This window comes from Athene noctua, chromosome 5 (genome assembly GCF_965140245.1).
Source record: "Athene noctua chromosome 5, bAthNoc1.hap1.1, whole genome shotgun sequence".
Lineage (NCBI taxonomy): Eukaryota > Metazoa > Chordata > Aves > Strigiformes > Strigidae > Athene > Athene noctua.
In genome coordinates, this window is record NC_134041.1 from 7,389,006 (window position 1) to 7,403,980 (window position 14,975).

At 36.1% G+C, this 14,975-nt stretch overlaps 1 protein-coding gene across 5 annotated transcripts in view; it reads right to left on the reverse strand.

Moving 5' to 3' along the window:
• The window catches only part of ZFYVE9 (zinc finger FYVE-type containing 9), a 61,933-nt gene that overhangs the window by 35,071 nt on the left and 11,887 nt on the right, over positions 1–14,975 (reverse strand). For 2 of the 5 annotated variants that reach the window (XM_074906205.1, XM_074906204.1), the window contains exons 2-4: positions 10,612–10,716; positions 4,540–4,644; positions 1,688–3,765 (exon numbers count right to left, since the gene is read on the reverse strand). In XM_074906205.1, coding sequence (XP_074762306.1) covers positions 1,688–3,765; positions 4,540–4,609 — 2,148 coding nt within the window. In that variant the 5' untranslated portion in view covers positions 4,610–4,644; positions 10,612–10,716. The remainder of the gene's footprint in view (positions 1–1,687; positions 3,766–4,539; positions 4,645–10,611; positions 10,717–14,975) is intronic. The other 3 variants (XM_074906207.1, XM_074906206.1, XM_074906208.1) reach the window with 2 other exon arrangements.

Here is a 14,975-nt window from a genome sequence, read left to right on the forward strand (position 1 = left end):
ATTTGTGCAATTCAGGGCTTCAGTCATTACAGGGAAGTAATTAAATCCAAGCAATGAACTTGTTTAAAACACAAATAGAAAACATTACTGTAAGTGAAAATTGTAGTCATATTTGTTAAACTCATAAAAACCAGAAGAATTACCTAAATAACTGACAGTATAAGTTAATATATTAAAGCTAAAATGAGGGGTGTTCCTTTAACTTACATGCTTTACAGATTCTCCTCAAGTACAATGAGAAAAAGATTGAGCCCGTTGATATTAACCAAAAGGCACACAAAAGGTAGGCATGTACCTCCTATGACACTTATTGATCACCTGTGTTTACTAACTCCCCATGTGGATTTCCACTGCAACCAACCTGCAAGAGGATGTGCAGAAGCAAGCAACTGGAAGTCCTGGACCAGTACACAATGAACGTCTGCTTAGCTTTTAAAAGTGTCCTGGGAAAGATTTTTCAGCATGTCTCAAAATCAAATTTGAATGAAATCTACTTATCTGGTGTTGCAGTGAAGAGACTGAGTGCTGTGCATTTTGGTTACTAAAGGGACAAATGGGACACATATGTAGTCCATTACAGAGGGGCAAGCCTGGGTTTTCTGCTAGGCTGCTTCCAGAAACAGATGGCATAAGGGTTTGAGCTTTCCAGAAATATTTGCTTCTATTAGGTCCTTTGTTCAGGTCATTCTGCTTCCCTGCACTCTTCTGGCAGCAAAAGATACCACCCATAGCAGCCAAGAGGTCTTTCAACCATCTTGGAAACCTTTGGATAGGACCTAATGAACCAGCTACTTTTTCTCTAGTTTTCAGTGTGGTTTAGTATTTCTTTTCATCTTAAAATTATTAATCAGTATCTACTTGACAAGAGTGTTAGTTTAGTGCCTTTGAATAATCGTATTTTCTTCTTAAGTTCCTACTTCCCATGTGCCACTGACTTGTATTTCAGTAACAAGATATTCGAAAATACTTTACAAGCTAATGATTTACCATAAACTTGCCATGTAAGAATTTACGTGGACCTAGATGGCACATAAATAAAACTCCAAAAAAAAGTTAACAATAAAATATTTCTTACACAACACAAAATGATACAGAAATCATGTTTTAGTGGTCTTCATTACAAAATTTCTCACCATGTGTACATACATCAGGTTACAGACAATTTACTGTTTTTTCCCCAGGAGAAAATGCATGTTCCTTAAAATAATGTAAGCAATATGAGAGAAGTTAGTAAAGAAGACTTAAAAGAACAGAGTTGATCAGCGATCTAAACGGGCAGGAATGCTAGCAATTCAAGAGCAGACTTCCAATTCATATCAATATGCTTCAGTATCTTTAACGGGATTATTGATCCGGTAATTTCTAAAAACTAGTGTCCTGCACTTAGGCATTTTGTAGCAGTTCGACATGAATCCAATGGTGGCGTTTGTTGTAATTGACAAATACAGTGCTCACACAGGCTAATAATTCTTTCGGTTATAAATAACAAATAGTTACTCTCTATTAGAACCCTAAATAGGTTAGAGCTTGGAAACTCCTTTTTTTCCTTCACAGATCAAACACGACTTTTTCAGAAGAAAGGTCACAGGTAACTATAGCCAGTGGCTTAGGAAGTCCTCTGATTCAATTTTGTGCTGTACCAGAAAAAAAAGGGTGCTTTGAGCTTACTCACAAAATGTGAACTTACCTTTCCGCAAGCTCTGCAATGATGCCTTCTTTTGGTGAATGTAAATCTGGCCTCGCATTTCATACAGTTTGGTGCTTGAGAATCTGGAACCCAAACTGGAGCCACCTCACCCAAAGTCGTAAAAGGCTTTCTGGCTGGAGCTCCAAACTGACCAGCTCTGAGATCATTATCTGGACTATCTGGGGCTACTGCAAGGCACGGACTACTAGAGACTCCAGATTCATACTCTTCCAAATGTTCCCCATTAGTATCAGTAACAGAGGCATTTGAAGATGTTTCACCAGGAAATGCGTCTGCTGGATCCCCTAACTGTGTCTTACCAAAGACATTTTTGTTTTTACTATTACCTCCACAATTTGGGGGAACAAGATCATTTTGTAAGTGGTCCGATAATGGCTTCGGAATCTGCAGTTTAAGATTTGTAGGTTGTTTAGGTCTTGCACCACCAAAAGGAACACTGATAGACTGCAGATTAGTCACTGGTTTTGGTGAAGTTTGCCCTTGCATGGATGAAACCTGACTACAAAGATTATGTAAATAATTTTTCTTTATGTGGTCACCAGTGCTGTTTAAAATAAGACCACTCCCTTCTGTGGTCTCATTTCCTCTCTGTTCATAAACATTAGTGTAACATTCTGACTTGCTCTCCTCTATCTCCTTTTCCTCTGTTACTGAGTCTTCCTTGGAGGGTAAAGTCTTTGGAACATGAGCAACAACTGGGTTCTGCATTCCATAGGAATCACAACCATTAGACAGAGAGCTTGCTGCTGATGTAGCCATCACATCAGAGAGACTGGACCCTTCAAGCTCATCTATACCAGTCCCTTTTAAGTCTATGCCTGCCTCCATCACCCCATCTCCACCTTCTTTACTATTACTACATGCCTCATCAGGCTGTTTCATCTGCAAAAGTCTTTCATTCTCTCCCAGAGTTTGCTTATTATTCATCTCATTCAACTTTGTCAGTTCCCAATTAGTCATCTCCTGAGATTCAGGGTAACATTCTGCCATGCTGAGCAATTCCGTTGTGCCAAGATTTTTATCACATTCAATGATTTCGCTTTCAGTGGCACTAATGTCCTCAGGGGCAAAATGTTCTGCAACACGTTCCTTGTAATTGCCACTTCCAGCCACGTTCAGTTGACAAGTTTCAGTGAGCCCAGATAGCCTAGACTGTAACTGTTGGGTTGTTTCCTGTTCTATGATTAAGCTTCCATTACTTGAACCAGAAGAGTTTTTAGTTTCTAGATCTGTTCTCTGAGAAATGGCTTTACTAGTAAAATTTTCAACTGATACACAGTTTTCTTGTATTTTATCAGTACCATCAACTGGTCTCTGTAAGCGAGTCACTGCATTAATCCCTGCAGTTGTAGCTTCTGAAAACAGTGAATCCTTACTCATATTAAAATCATCCTTTAATCGAGTGGAGGGGCATGCAACAGTCAGGCTTTCAGATGAAGCATTAATCAAATGATTTATAGAGTCATCTTCAGTGCGCATCCTATTTACTTGCTTTTCTGTATCTATATCTTTTTCTGTGGATCCATTTACAGTAACACTAAACTGATCACTCTGTCGGTTTTCATTATCCAGTGTAAAGCTAATAGTGTCCATTAGGGACTGACTGTTGTAATTTTTACAATCCAGCAAATCGCCACTTTGTAGTGTTCTTCTGTCACAGTTATGCATGACGGCCACCACTAGTACATTTTTCTCCTCTGGCAAGCAAGCTATATTTCCACATTTCTTTTCTCCTGTTTCCACAGTGTTATACTGATCATCCCGATTACTATTTCTTTTAATTAATTGATCGTCAGCTGCTGCCTGATCATCAATCCACATGACTGGGGTCTCTGGGCTTATGCTAAAATCCTTTCCATTAGCACAGTGATCCCCTCCTCCTGTTGGTGTAGTCACTGAATGAGACAAGGAAAAAGACTTTAATCTCTGTTGACATTCATTAGGAGTTGTAGCTTCATTCACATTGGCCACAGTAGGGTTAAATGACAGATGACGAGAAGGCGGATCTAGAATCTGATTCCACTTTGCACCCAATAGTGTAGGTGAAACAGCGGCATCTGAAAAAGTGTTTAAATAAGAGAACTTACTGTCCTATTAAAGCTCTAGGTTCTATTAACTCTGTTGCATTAGAATGCCCCGAATATAAATGTAGAGATGTTCAAGTATGGGCACAACAGTACAACACATCTGCCATAACTAACATCCTTGATCAACCATTAGTAGTGTAATTGCATAATGTTTCTGAAACTCAAGAAGTTTAGAGCTATACCAATTAGTATCAGGTTGAATTTGCACAAGCAGCTTTAAACTATCAATTAATATACTTCAGACAGCTAGAAATGCCTGGAAAGATTCCCACTCCCATAAAATGTTCAACTTCCTTGACAGCACAGAAGTAGCAATTAGACTAAGCAAAAAATTTAATACTTCAAATATTACTTTCCATTATAAGATTTATGTGACCTAATAAAACATTTCTACGCTTGACTCTCCCAAAACTGCAAAAGAAGCTTAAAATAAATTTTGCCTGATTTGTTTAAAATAAACGATTAAAATATTGCCACTGAGATTAAGCTTCACAAAACCTTTCTTCAAAAAGAGTATGGAAGCTTTGATATTAAAAGAGTGAGAAATTTTAGAAAAGTAAACAAGACGCATGGAAACAGAACATAATACTACTAAAAAATATTGAAGACAGATTTTTCTTGCAAGTTCTGAGATTAATTTGCAACTCAAAACCAAAAAGGGAATCAAACATCTCTCCCTCTTCAATGGTGCTCTCTGTAAAATACATCTAATGTACAACTACGATCTTGTTCAATATGACTCACCTTCGTTTTGCTCAAATTCATCTAAAACCTTATCGAGGTTATATGCCTCTGCTTGGAAATAGTTCTCCATTTGTCAGGGAAAGACCACCAGATTCTTGTCTGAACCTGCCAGAGAACAAATTACAATCAGATATTTAATCTTTAGTCAGCAGTGTTCCACTACATATTGTCATGATTTAAGGGGAAAGAAGTCCTTTGTAAATCAAATTTATTTGATCAAAAATCAAATAAATGCAAATCATGCATAAACAAAAAGTATTTTCCAAGAATAAAAATTATCTGTGTGCTTAAACCGCTTAATTCAGATTAACAACCTCCCCAAACTGGCCTTGGATTTTATTACCTCCAGTCTCTCACATTAAAATGTCTAACCATCAGGATCACCATAATGGTAAGAGCAAAACTGCTCCAACACCAGTCAGAAAATAACAGTCTAGAGAACCAGCCAGCCAACCAACAATCTGAAGATCCAGCTTTCAGTTCCATGCTACCACCAATTAGCTCATGTGGCTTTGAACAAGTAGTTTAAACTCACTATCCTTATTACTTTTTAGGTATACTAGGCTAGCAGTATGCTGTGTCACTCTTCATTTTCCAGAGATGCTTCAAAAATTCATACTTGTAAAAGTTGTTAAAGAACTTAATGGGCGATACTTGAATTGTGCTAGCTCTTAAAATGCCTGCTTTAATAATCCTCGTTTCCCTGAAAGGCAGGCACTGGAAATCTAGCAAAATGCACAGAACTAAATAGCCTCATCAAAAGATAATACTCTCAGGCTAGACATGAAGATGACAAGGGGGCAAAGAAAAAAAAAACCAAACCAAACCAACCCTAAGTCAACTTCACATAATAAATAACATTTTCACCCTAACAGTAGGAATATGGTCTTCTTGCTACCAAAGGCTTGTAGCAACAAGACACCATGATTTATTTTTTAAAAACATTCACTACCAGCAAAGACATTTTTACCGAGAAATGTGTGCCATAACCTATATACCATAAAGAGAGACCTCGATTTGATCTGTTCTCTGAACATCATCCAAAACAGCCTTATTCTCTTCAGAGTTGTCTTTCAATGTTGCGAATTAAGGAAATGGAGGAGGAGAGGGTGAGAACCTTGTTTTGCAGGAAGAAACAGTGTTAGACCTGACAGCTAGACTCCAGCTCAATTAAAAACCTGCTCTTTTACACTAGAGATACAACAGACACAAACATGTCAGAGAAGTTTCCAGTTTAAAACTATACTTTAACATCACCCCCATAGTATCTAGATTTGAGGAAAATATCAGCCAGTTTTACTTCAATTACTATAACATTAAATACAGTTTTGTATTTAGTGCGGGCAACAGCCATGATAAGGTTACTGGTACAAAAAGATCATGTATTAAAATATTACAAAATACAGAGTTCAAGTTTTTAAGGTTGACCTCAAATTTGACACATGCTGTTTTTAAAAGATGATCATGTTACAACATAAATACACTGCTGTTTAATATAATCAGATTAAATCATGTTTTAAAGATTTATACAAAAGCCAATTTTAAAGAAAATTAATGTAATGACAACTTAAAAACTGCAATAAGCATCACCCAAAAAAAGACTATTTTACTAAGAAATTCAGAGATAAACTAGACTTGTCACAAACTCCCAGCTTTGTCCTCTGTTCTGGAATTTTAAACAAACTCCTTTTGCAAGGAAAATAGATGATTGGCCATATCATTTACTAAACACAGATTATAATATATGCAATGGAGAAGCTGGCCACTTTGATCAAAGGTTACATTTCAGAAGTCAACACTTTAGATTCTCTACCAAAAGCCAGGTTCTGACCCCCATCTGTGTCAGAGTGTCCTCTTTGATCCCTTAGATACCTACTGTAAGATCTTCCTGAGTTATCCAATCTGCCCATCAAGTCACCGTATTTAAAATTTTGCATACCATTTTAACTGAAACCATTAGGTTTACTATACATATTTCAATTAAACCAACATAATTTTAAAAAGCAGATGCTTCTCCTTAGACATACAAATACTAAATTTACTCAAACTACATCCAAACTGTAAGAGTTTGGAGGTTCTCTGGAACCTTTCTCTCCACCTCATTTCAACTCCTTTAATAGAAAGCGTATTTACCAACTCAGTAAACATCAACTACTGAAAAGTTAATTCATATCTGTCCCAATGAATATTTTGCTTGAATTTTTTTTTTCCATTCAGAGTTCTAAACATCGACCAACATTAACTCACTATAGTAAGACTATTTTGTACAAACTACCACATAATTTCACATTCATTTATAATGTATTTAATTTGCATTATAATGATAATATTCCAGTCTAGCAAACAATTGATGAAGATGTGAATAATTATTGCTAGGCAAAGTCCTACTACTAAGGTCAATGATGCAAAGAGTGTTTGTCAATGAAGCACTGCAAGACTGAAAAGCATCATACAAAATGTTAGTGTTCAAGAGTTAAACTGTGATGATGTCTGAAGGCACCACGTTCAGATTTCCATGTGCTCTCATAGTGAAAAAGGGGATCCAGTCAAGGCATTCGCTAGGACATAAACACAAACTCTGCAATATAGGTGACCCCAAAGAAACAGACTACAAGCATTGATTTTTCTGTTTGTTTTGTTTATTTTAGAGAAGATAATGACTACTGACAAGCAAGTTGATGGGGAAGGAAATGCTATGCTGTTTATATAGTTACTGAACACGTTTTTAAGTAACTCTTTGGACAACTGCATTTTAATTCTGTGTAACTTTCAAATGTTTAGAAAAATTCAGACCTGACCATTCGTATAACTTCAACACCCAACTGAACTTCAGAACTAACTTAAATTTATGCACATTGTAGTAAGTACAATATAAACCACATCTGCCCCTAAAATTTCCTAAATTTAGTCCTATATTAGCTGGGTTTTGTTATGCAAATCAGATACAAGATATGCTTAACCGAAGAGAGCAATGTTAGAAGTTCAAAATAAATATAATCGTTTTTACTGACTTTAGTCAGGGTTTAGCTTTTAAATTTTATATTTTTTGTATAAGTCATCTTGTAACATTAGAAGAATATGAATATTCAGACTCAGAAAATGTTTAACAATAAAAAGGGCATATGAAGACAACAATTTAAAATTTTGCTCCCACTCCCTTACAATCCCCGTGTGGTTAATACTTCATAGCATATCTCTGAAATTATTATTTTATTAGCATTTGTATTACCTAACATTAAATATCTAATAATTGTGAGTTTAAATTTGGTCCAATATGACAGAAGGATTTTTTCTATATTTTAAAAAATTCTGAGTAGAGAGAACTATGTGTAAACAAATACACATAATCATATGAATTCTGAAGTTCAAATAATGGTGCACAAACATGCAATGAGCCAAAATCCAGACTGATGCTCATACTCCAAACCAAAGTGAGAAAAGACTTTTATATCATATTGTTATTCCACTTACTGATGTACCAGGATATATGGATAATCTTTTATTTTTAAACTCACAATCACTAAGCTGACAGCCACTCTAAATGAGATCTCATTGTCTATGCAAGTAGATTTTTCTCAGAAAAGGTCAGCTGCAAATCTTCAGGTCTAATATTAAAATAATTATTATTGTGTAAAAGAACACAACAACCCCCTCAAGCTTTTCCAGAAGCTTCTGTCCAAGAGCAATACACACTGCCAAACCCACAAAAGTCCTTACTGTCCTCTTCCTGACAGAAAAGAAGGAGGAGTACTCATGTTCCTACCGGACACCCGCAATGCTTCTTGACCAATACATTGTCAGCAAATTATGTTTTTGCCAGTTTGAGATCTAATACTTCAACTCTACATAACCAGCATCTCAAAAACCAGAATCAAAACAGAAAACACAAAATTCTCTGACACAGCATGCTATAATAATCAGGTAGCTGTTTTCCTTGCGGTTTAGAATTTAATTTTTTTATTATTATTTTTATGAAATATCTAACATAAATAAAAAGAAACATTCCTTTACAGGTCTTTGGAAACTCTGATTGTAACTCACAGGTACCACTATAAAAGTTTAGAGCAGTTTTAGAATTATTTTAGCCCCAAGCTTCCTCTTAGTATAAAGGTAGAAATAACATTTTTAAAGGATCCTTGATAGTTGTGAAACTCTTTAGTATTGCTCAACTATTCGAAGCCATGTCATGGAGAGAAGCTGATGAGCTAACACACAACTAACACACAACTCTGGAAAAGTGAGAATAAAAACATGAGCAAATCGGGAAGAAATTTCAATAGCAATTTCAGCTGTATGCTGCCAAAAAGGAGACACTTCCTAATTAGTATATATTGGGATGAACAATATGCAGAAGAGGATATTGTGCCAGTGCAAGGAAAAGGAAACACAAATCACCAATATGGTGAAAAGCATAAGATGGTTTTTCAAAAATAGAGTCCTTTGTGAAAATATTTGGCAGAAAAGAAGAATTATATGAAAAAAAAAAAAAAAAAGCAAATTATTTTTTTAAATTCTGTATCCAAAAAAAAAAAAAGAATACCATGGCTATCCTGTACTGGTTCACTAAGCCCAGAACCCAAGATCACTTGTTAGCCATTGCAAGTCAATGCAATACCCAGAATGCAGCCTATCAAATGGATTATTTTCAAGCTCCCACTGGATCATAGATCATGCATAATTCAGAAACTCTGTCTTTTACTTAGCAACTTCGTCATACAACAGCATGGATTTATCATCATCTTCATCTCTAAAACTTAAGAACTTATCTTTCAAGTTTACATGCTCTACTCTCCTCTAATATCTAAACATAAAGGTGAGTGTACTAGAATGTCTGTCACATGTATCAACTACTATCCTAGCCATCACAGCATTTAGACGTAAGACAAACTTTAATTGATTAGTGGGGAGGAAAGGAGACAGAAGTAAAGGAGAGAAAAACCTTAAAATTAGACAGTATTCTGAACAGGCTTAACCTTGGAGACTGCCTCTCAAGACAGCTCAGATATCCCATGTCAGCTTCTTCCTGGGAAATGAACTGTACAAAGAGATAGGCCTTGTGTTGTACCTGTAACATGGCAGGGCTGGTATTTGTTTTGGTCTCTATGATAAGGAATTATGTAACCCGTGATCTTCTGCACTGCACACCCTAAATTACCCTCGAGATTTTTTCACTGCTGGAACTGACAGCCTTAAGTCTTTCACATTTTTCTGACAGTGGATGACCAGCACACAATCACATTAAAACACTACAATAAAAAATGCACCAAAAGGAAATAATACCAACATACAACTACTATTATCGCATAGAAATGGCCTAAAAATCAGAGAGTATGTAAAGAACCAGACTCTCAGGGCTTTCTATCATGCTGTCCTGGGTAGACTACTCTTTCACGATGAAACTGTGAACATACACATTTCAGTAAACTCTTACTAAACAGAATACTCAAATAGTTTCTTGTAATCCTCACCAAAAATATATATGAAAGAGTGCCAAGATGAAAGTCACAAGGGGCATGATCAAACTGAAACCAAACATTGCTTATTCATCCTGATAAAAATCCAACATCCAGAAAATGTTATTTTCCCATAGCATGACAACATGGAATTACATATCAACTGGACAAATTAATTTATTAGATCTAGTGCTCCTGAGGACTTACTTCAACCCCAAGGAACAATGGTAAAGTCTACATATTGTTACATCTCCCTGTATTATTTGCCCCTGGGAGGAAGAAGCACCTTTACTGTAATGAACAGCTTGTTCAGAGTTCAGCAATTGCTGTATTTTTAACTGATGAGATCGCCTACAGCACAGACTGAGAAAGACTCTACCCAGTTCCCCCTCCCCCAAACAAAATAAGACACATCTTTGCTCTGAAACAAGGCAATTACTCTCAATAAAAACCAAAACAACAGAATGCTAAAAATACTCCATCATCTTCTATATAAGATATATATCCATATATAGAGGTGCATGTATATAAATATATATACATAAGCATACATAAAAATACATGCATTTCAAGTACAACCCCTGAATCATTACATTCTAAAGCAGGACTTGCCTCTTACCTTTTTCTCTTATACATATGTTAAGAAACGAATGACCCTGTGCCTACTCATGATGACTGCAGCACAACCAGCCAGTTCTGCTGAATCAGTGTGTTCTACTTGATCCTAGAAAGAAAATATAAACATGTATTTTATGATTGGTAATTCTGCCACAAACCATGTTTTTCCAGCACATGACTGCAGCTAGTACATGCACATTTGGCAAATGCTGCAAGCCTTCAAATGATTTGGAGTAGACTTGCAGCTTGAAATTCAGGCATCTATGCACTATGCCACTATAGGATTCCAATATTCTGGTGAAAAAAGATGCTAATAAAAACCACATTGCTACCTACCTACTATTATTCTTCATTTAACTGTAAACCCACAGAGTGAGGCAACAACTCCAACTGTCCTTGTATTCCCAATGACCTTGACTGTAATGCCTCATTTATAAAACTAGCCTCTGAAGTTAATTATATTACACCACAATAGGCCTTCCAAAAATAAAGAGCTAGTAGCCTTGATACTTAACAAAAATTCACAGCCCTCTGAATTCTGTAAACTGTATTCATTAGCTTCCCACTCATTTTGTTACAGCTAAACAACTGGTTTTGTCTTCAAATTTTTCCCCCTACAATCTTAGGCTCCCTCCATTTCCTACACGCTTTTCTCAAAACCCACAATGGCACCAACCTTCAACAGCAGGGAGGACCCAAGCAATAAAAAAAAAAAAAAAAAAAAGAAAAAGTCTTCAGAAGAAACTGTCTTGTTCTCCTAACTACAGCATTTCTATAGGTCAGGATGCAGCCTGTGAAAATGAGCACCTAACAGTCAACATAGCTCAAAAATCCAACACAGTGATAAGCAAAAAAAAGCGACTAGTTTATGACAAACAGTCCAACAAGAACAAGGAGCGAGATAAGTTAAATTCATGTTTTAATGTTTGCTGGTGCTGGTATTTGACCTGTTAGGTAGTTGAAATATTTATTAGTGCTCTGATGTAGCAGCAGAATATGTTATTAAAAATCTTAAAACTCCAGCAAAATGAACAGACCTAAAAATCCCCAGTTCTCCGCACATGAAAGCGATATTCAGTGTTATACTACAATTTTCTCAGGGTTGTTTATTATTCTTTTCAGAAATAAACTACAGTAATAATTCCAGGAAACTAATGAACTGAACAGTAGCACCCTTAGTAGTACTGTTTCCAAACTCAGAATAATACCCCTTAGCTTTGTATGCCAACAGAACTGTTCCTGTAGGCAAGTAAAATTTCTGATGCCATGTATATTTCTGCATCTCTAAGCTAAAATGAATTTTGGATATATGGGAAACAGTAGAAATTATTGTATTATAAAGTTCTTCAGATAGGTTTCATATGCAGCAAAAATGGATGTGAGGGAAATTTAATTTCACTGAGAGGCTTCAGAATGATAATAAGCTTTTTCAAAGAGATGTGAAGTACAGATGGCAGCGGAGCAAGGTCACGCGTATGACCGCGGTGTCCCCTCCTGGCCTGAAGGTAGAGGAAAATGATTCAGTTTTCATGACCCCTTTGAAAGGATGGATCAATTAATGACAATTCTTTGATTTACGACAAGGCCTGTCAACTACATCATGAACATCAAACACGTTTCGCATGAACCTGTTGGTCATACATTAACCACAAAGTTCAGTCTTTACCTATCAGAAATGGATCAGACCTAGCAACCTACAGCTGAAACGTGCTGTGCTGTTACCAGTGCTCTAAGCCAACAAGCCTTCTAGGCAAGTGATATTCAGGGCAACAGTACAGCTTTATTATTCATTGTTTTTTATTCTGATACACTTTCCTTATTCCATTCTTCCCAGGTAATAACTTTTTTGTCTGTAACCATTCAACAGAGAAGAACACAGATCCAATCAATCGCTACCAGTCTCCAAAGAAAGCTTTGAAGAGGTATTACCTGGAGGTCCTAAAGCTTTTTGTTTAGAATTAAACATTTACTCTTGGCAGCCATTTCCCCTTACAAAGATCAATGCAAAAATCAAAGCATGCTTACAGATATGAAGGTAATATATTTAAACAAAAAGCAATTAAAAAAAAGTAAATTATAAGGTTTTGACTTCCTAAAAAAGTAACAACTTGACAACAGAGTCAAATTCTTTATCCAATAAGAAGTTAAAGTAAGAGAACTATATTAAAATAAAAATCAAAGACACAAAGAATAACTACAAAGGAGAGTCAAGAATATTCACAACCATGTATAACCTAGCGATTATTAGGTTTTCACAAATCATACGCACTGCTAAAAAAGGATTCCATCACACCTGAGAAAAATACATGCATTTCCACCTAAAAATTATGTGCCTACTGAGACCTAAGGTTATTACAAATGAACAAGGCCCAGTGTCTCTGCTGTTCCAGTTTGCTTAGTTTGAGGATTTTACAGTTTCTTATCTCTTCTGCTGATGGTTGGCTGAACTCTTCTGTCTCTTGCCCTACAGTGGTATCAACTCAGGTGTTGCTTTGGTTATACCCTACATGTATGATTTCCCTCAGGAGCTCCAAGAGGGTGACTGCCAATTACTGCAAAAGCAAAACAGAAATTGAAGAGAAATTTGACAAGCAGAGACGTGCCCAGAATGAAAAGAGAATGAAGAATAGAAGAAGAGCTCTAAAAATATAAAATTAGAAATATCTTCCATAAAAAAGAATGTAAAAAATGTTTACAACATCAAATGGAAGTAATCTGAACTACCACAAACTGGAATAGCTTATAATAAATGAAAAGAGACTGAAAAAGAAGCAATTTTGATACTATGTTAAAAAAATGCGGAAAAAGCTCAAAGCATGAAGAGATGCTAAAAAATGCTTCCATCTACTGGCAAGGATCCAACTCTTAACTACACTACAGATCCTCTATAATGTGCTACCAGTGAGAAGATGTCTTTGAGTAGGCAGGAATACATTTGCAGCCATTTTAAGGCACTTTATTATTGCTAGATTAGTTGAACGAGGCATTATCTTAAATCCAAACCCAGATTTCGATGCTGGTATCTTAACTTCCTAGCTTGTCTGCACTCTGGAACTATCAGATGGGAGATTCAGAGAGACTACAGACAGGGGATGTATTCAGGTCCCAACTTTGCAAGAATAAAAACTACAAGAAGAAATACTATAGCAGAGGGTTACATTAATAGGTCAGCAGTGTACTTAAACAAGAGAGGAAACAGGACACACATCAGTTATAAAATATGAATTATTTTACCTGATCAGTTCATGTGAAAGTTAAATCTTCACAAGCAGAAAAGGTGGGGGTTCTTCACTCAAGTGATTAAATGCTTGGAATAATGGTAATTTACCATGTGCCTAACAATTTTGTCATTTCATAATGGTTCCTTCTTGGCCTCTCTCAAATGAATCAGCAACTTTTAGTCAAGTTTCACATGAACACATGCTTGTATTATTTTTTTAAGATTTATTGTAAGTAGAAAGACTAAATACTACGCAGGAATGCTTCTCTTGCAAAGGCAGTCATCCAGACCTGTCTCAGGATACACTGTCACAACAGCACCCGCAATCTATATGGAGAGTGTATGTACTAACTGAATGAAAGCAAGCTTCATTCTCCATTGCCGTTATTTTTTTCCTGAACACTACATTGACTGTCAAACAGCTATTTATTCTGTACAAAGACAAACTACGGGGCTCTTTCTACCTAGTGTGTGCCAAATAAAAGGGCGGGTGTTATAAAATGTTTGTGACACAGCAGTAGCACTATCTGTGTCACACACACGAAAATGCCTGCAATGGCAAGGACTTCAGATTAGGCCCCAAAATAAACACTTCAGCATGAATTGTTCTGTTAGCAAACTAAACTAGCAGCTGTGCAATGCAACCAGGAAAAAAAAAAAATTGTTCTCAAATTCTGATTTATTAATGGAGACTCAGCAAATAACAGAATTTTTCACAAAACACCTTGTCTAAGAAACAGTTCAGGATTAGAAAATCCCATTAAAACTCACCATAAATCCATTTAATAAGAAATATTTAAAACAGTATCAAGATATTAAATGTAACATATAAACAAGATACAGTTGCTGCTAGTGTTTTTCCTCACCAAAAGCTCAAGATGTCCAAGTATCCTTTGGTTTTATTTCCCAGAATCCGCTGATGTTCCTACTACTCAATATAAATTAACCCAGGAGTACACTGGGGCATGGCAGACCATTTCTGTGTGATACAACACTTTGTAGCAGCTCTCTCGCTACCCATGAATGCTGACAAAAGATAAACTATTTCAATGATTTTCTTTCCAATCAACTGCGCAAATAGAGATGGACAACACCTAAAGCAGAATAATGTCTCTCTAATTATCTCACTAATATTTGCATCTTTT